The sequence below is a fragment of the Nicotiana tomentosiformis genome, chromosome 1 (genome assembly GCF_000390325.3).
Source record: "Nicotiana tomentosiformis chromosome 1, ASM39032v3, whole genome shotgun sequence".
In the NCBI taxonomy this organism is placed as follows: Eukaryota; Viridiplantae; Streptophyta; class Magnoliopsida; order Solanales; family Solanaceae; genus Nicotiana; species Nicotiana tomentosiformis.
The window spans coordinates 66086390-66088144 of NC_090812.1; the positions used below are offsets into that span (position 1 = coordinate 66086390).

Consider the following 1755-nt stretch of genomic DNA (forward strand, 5'->3'; position numbering starts at 1 on the left):
CAGCATCAGATAACTCAGCCTCAGGCATGGCTGGAAAAGCATAACATCGGGGCTGGGCCCCCACCACTCTGAACTACATCTCTAAGACGACCTCTAGCTGGCTGGCCTCCATCTCTAATGCCCTGACCTCCACCTCTAACAGTCTGGCCTCTACCCCTGGCTGCATGAACCCTGCCTCTGGCTGGCTGAGCAAGCGGTGCAGTAACTGGTACCGGAACCATGGCATGAGAACCCTGATGCTGTGAGATGCCCGATGCCCAATGCCTGAGGGAAAAATCTAAAAATGTACCTCGGATCGCCATAAGTATAACCGGACATCGGTTGCTGTGACTGCTGACCCTGAAACTGACCCTGTCGACCTGAGTAACCACCCTGCAAACTCTAGAGCGGAGGTGCACTAATAAGAACTGGTGGTGCATTGTAGGCTACCTAGTCGGAATAAGGCATACGAGGTCCACGACCACCTAAGGCACCGGGGGATGCCTGGAGTGCTGAATGAAACGGCCTGGGAGGATAGCCTATACCAAAAGTACCCTTGCCTCCAGATGAGGCACCGTTGAACCCCCCGGAATGACGTGGTCTCTTGTCGGACCCCTGACCTCCCTGAGCAAGAACCATCTCGACTCGCCTGGCGACATTGGTAGCCACCTGAAAAGAAATTTCACTCACAGTCTCCTTAGCCATCTGCAATCTGATGGGCTGAGCAAGTCTGTCAATAAACCTCCTCACCCTCCCTCTCTCGTTGGGAAGCAGAAGAAGAGCATGACGGGCCAAATCCATAAAATGGGTCTCATACTGAGTAACAGTCATACTGCCCTGCTGGAGACGCTCGAACTGACGACAATGCTCCTCTCTTAATTTAATAGGCAGCAACTTCTCTAGGAAGAGCAGAGAGAGCTGGTCCCAAGTAAGAGCAGGCGACCACGCTGGTATGGCCAATACAAAATCCTTCCAAAATCTTTTGGTGGAACCCGTCATCTAAAACAGAGAAAAATCAACCCCACTGGTCTCAACTATCCCCATGTTCCACAGAACCTCATGGCAGCGGTCAAGATAATCCTGTGGTTCCTCATAAGGTGCACCACTGAAGTGAACTGGGAAGAGCTTGGTGAACTTGTCCATCTCAATAAGCCCTCAAAAGACATAGCTGGTCTATCACCGGCCTGTGCCACAATAACCGACTGAACTACTCCAACTGGCTGAGATGCTAGAGTCTGATACTGGGGAGCGATCTGCTCTGGAGTGTGGGTAGCAGGAGTTTGTGCTCCTCCTCCAGCCTGAGAGATGGCTGGTGCCATGGGGAATGTTCCAGTCTAGGCCACACTCTTCATAAGGCCCACCAAACGAACCAAAGCATCCTGAAGCATTGGGGTGGCAATGAACCCCTCCGACTTGAGTTGGTCCAACAGGCACAGCCTGGGCTGGAACCTCCTCATCAAACTCTAACTGAGGCTCCACCGGTGGTGCTGCTGCTCAAGCTCTGGGCTGAGCTCTGCCCCTTCCTCGGCCTCTGGCACGACCTCGGCCTCGAGCTCTGCCCCTCGTAGGAGCTGCCACTGGAGGCTCTGGTTGCTGCTCAGCTGAAGATGTGGTATGTGTTCTTGCCATTTGCGGAAGGAAAAGAATAGAAGAGTTGAATCAAAAATGATAGAATAAAATCGTACAATAGAGAAGAATATAAGTGAAATGGTTCCTAAACTTCATAGCCTTTAGAAGATAAGCACGGACGTCTCCGTACCAATCCTCCAAACTCTA

The 1755-nt window shown here is 52.0% G+C and overlaps 1 protein-coding gene across 1 annotated transcript; it reads right to left on the reverse strand.

The window, feature by feature from the left end:
• Positions 1-429: 429 nt before the first annotated feature.
• Positions 430-1122, reverse strand: LOC138906692 (uncharacterized). The gene is made up of 2 exons (XM_070196143.1): positions 1036-1122; positions 430-978 (listed from the first exon to the last, which is right to left on the reverse strand). The coding sequence occupies exons 1-2, from the start codon at positions 1120-1122 to the stop codon at positions 430-432; spliced, it is 636 nt and encodes a 211-aa protein (XP_070052244.1).
• Between the last annotated feature and the right edge of the window lie 633 nt (positions 1123-1755).

Coding starts and splice junctions, on each gene's coding strand:
- LOC138906692 (XM_070196143.1), bottom strand. CDS start 1,122: ATGGACAAGTTCACCAAGCTCTTCCCAGTTCACTTCAGTGGTGCACCT. Junction 979..1,035: donor ATCTTGACCGCTGCCATGAG/GTTCTGTGGAAC, acceptor TCTCTGTTTTAG/ATGACGGGTTCCACCAAAAG.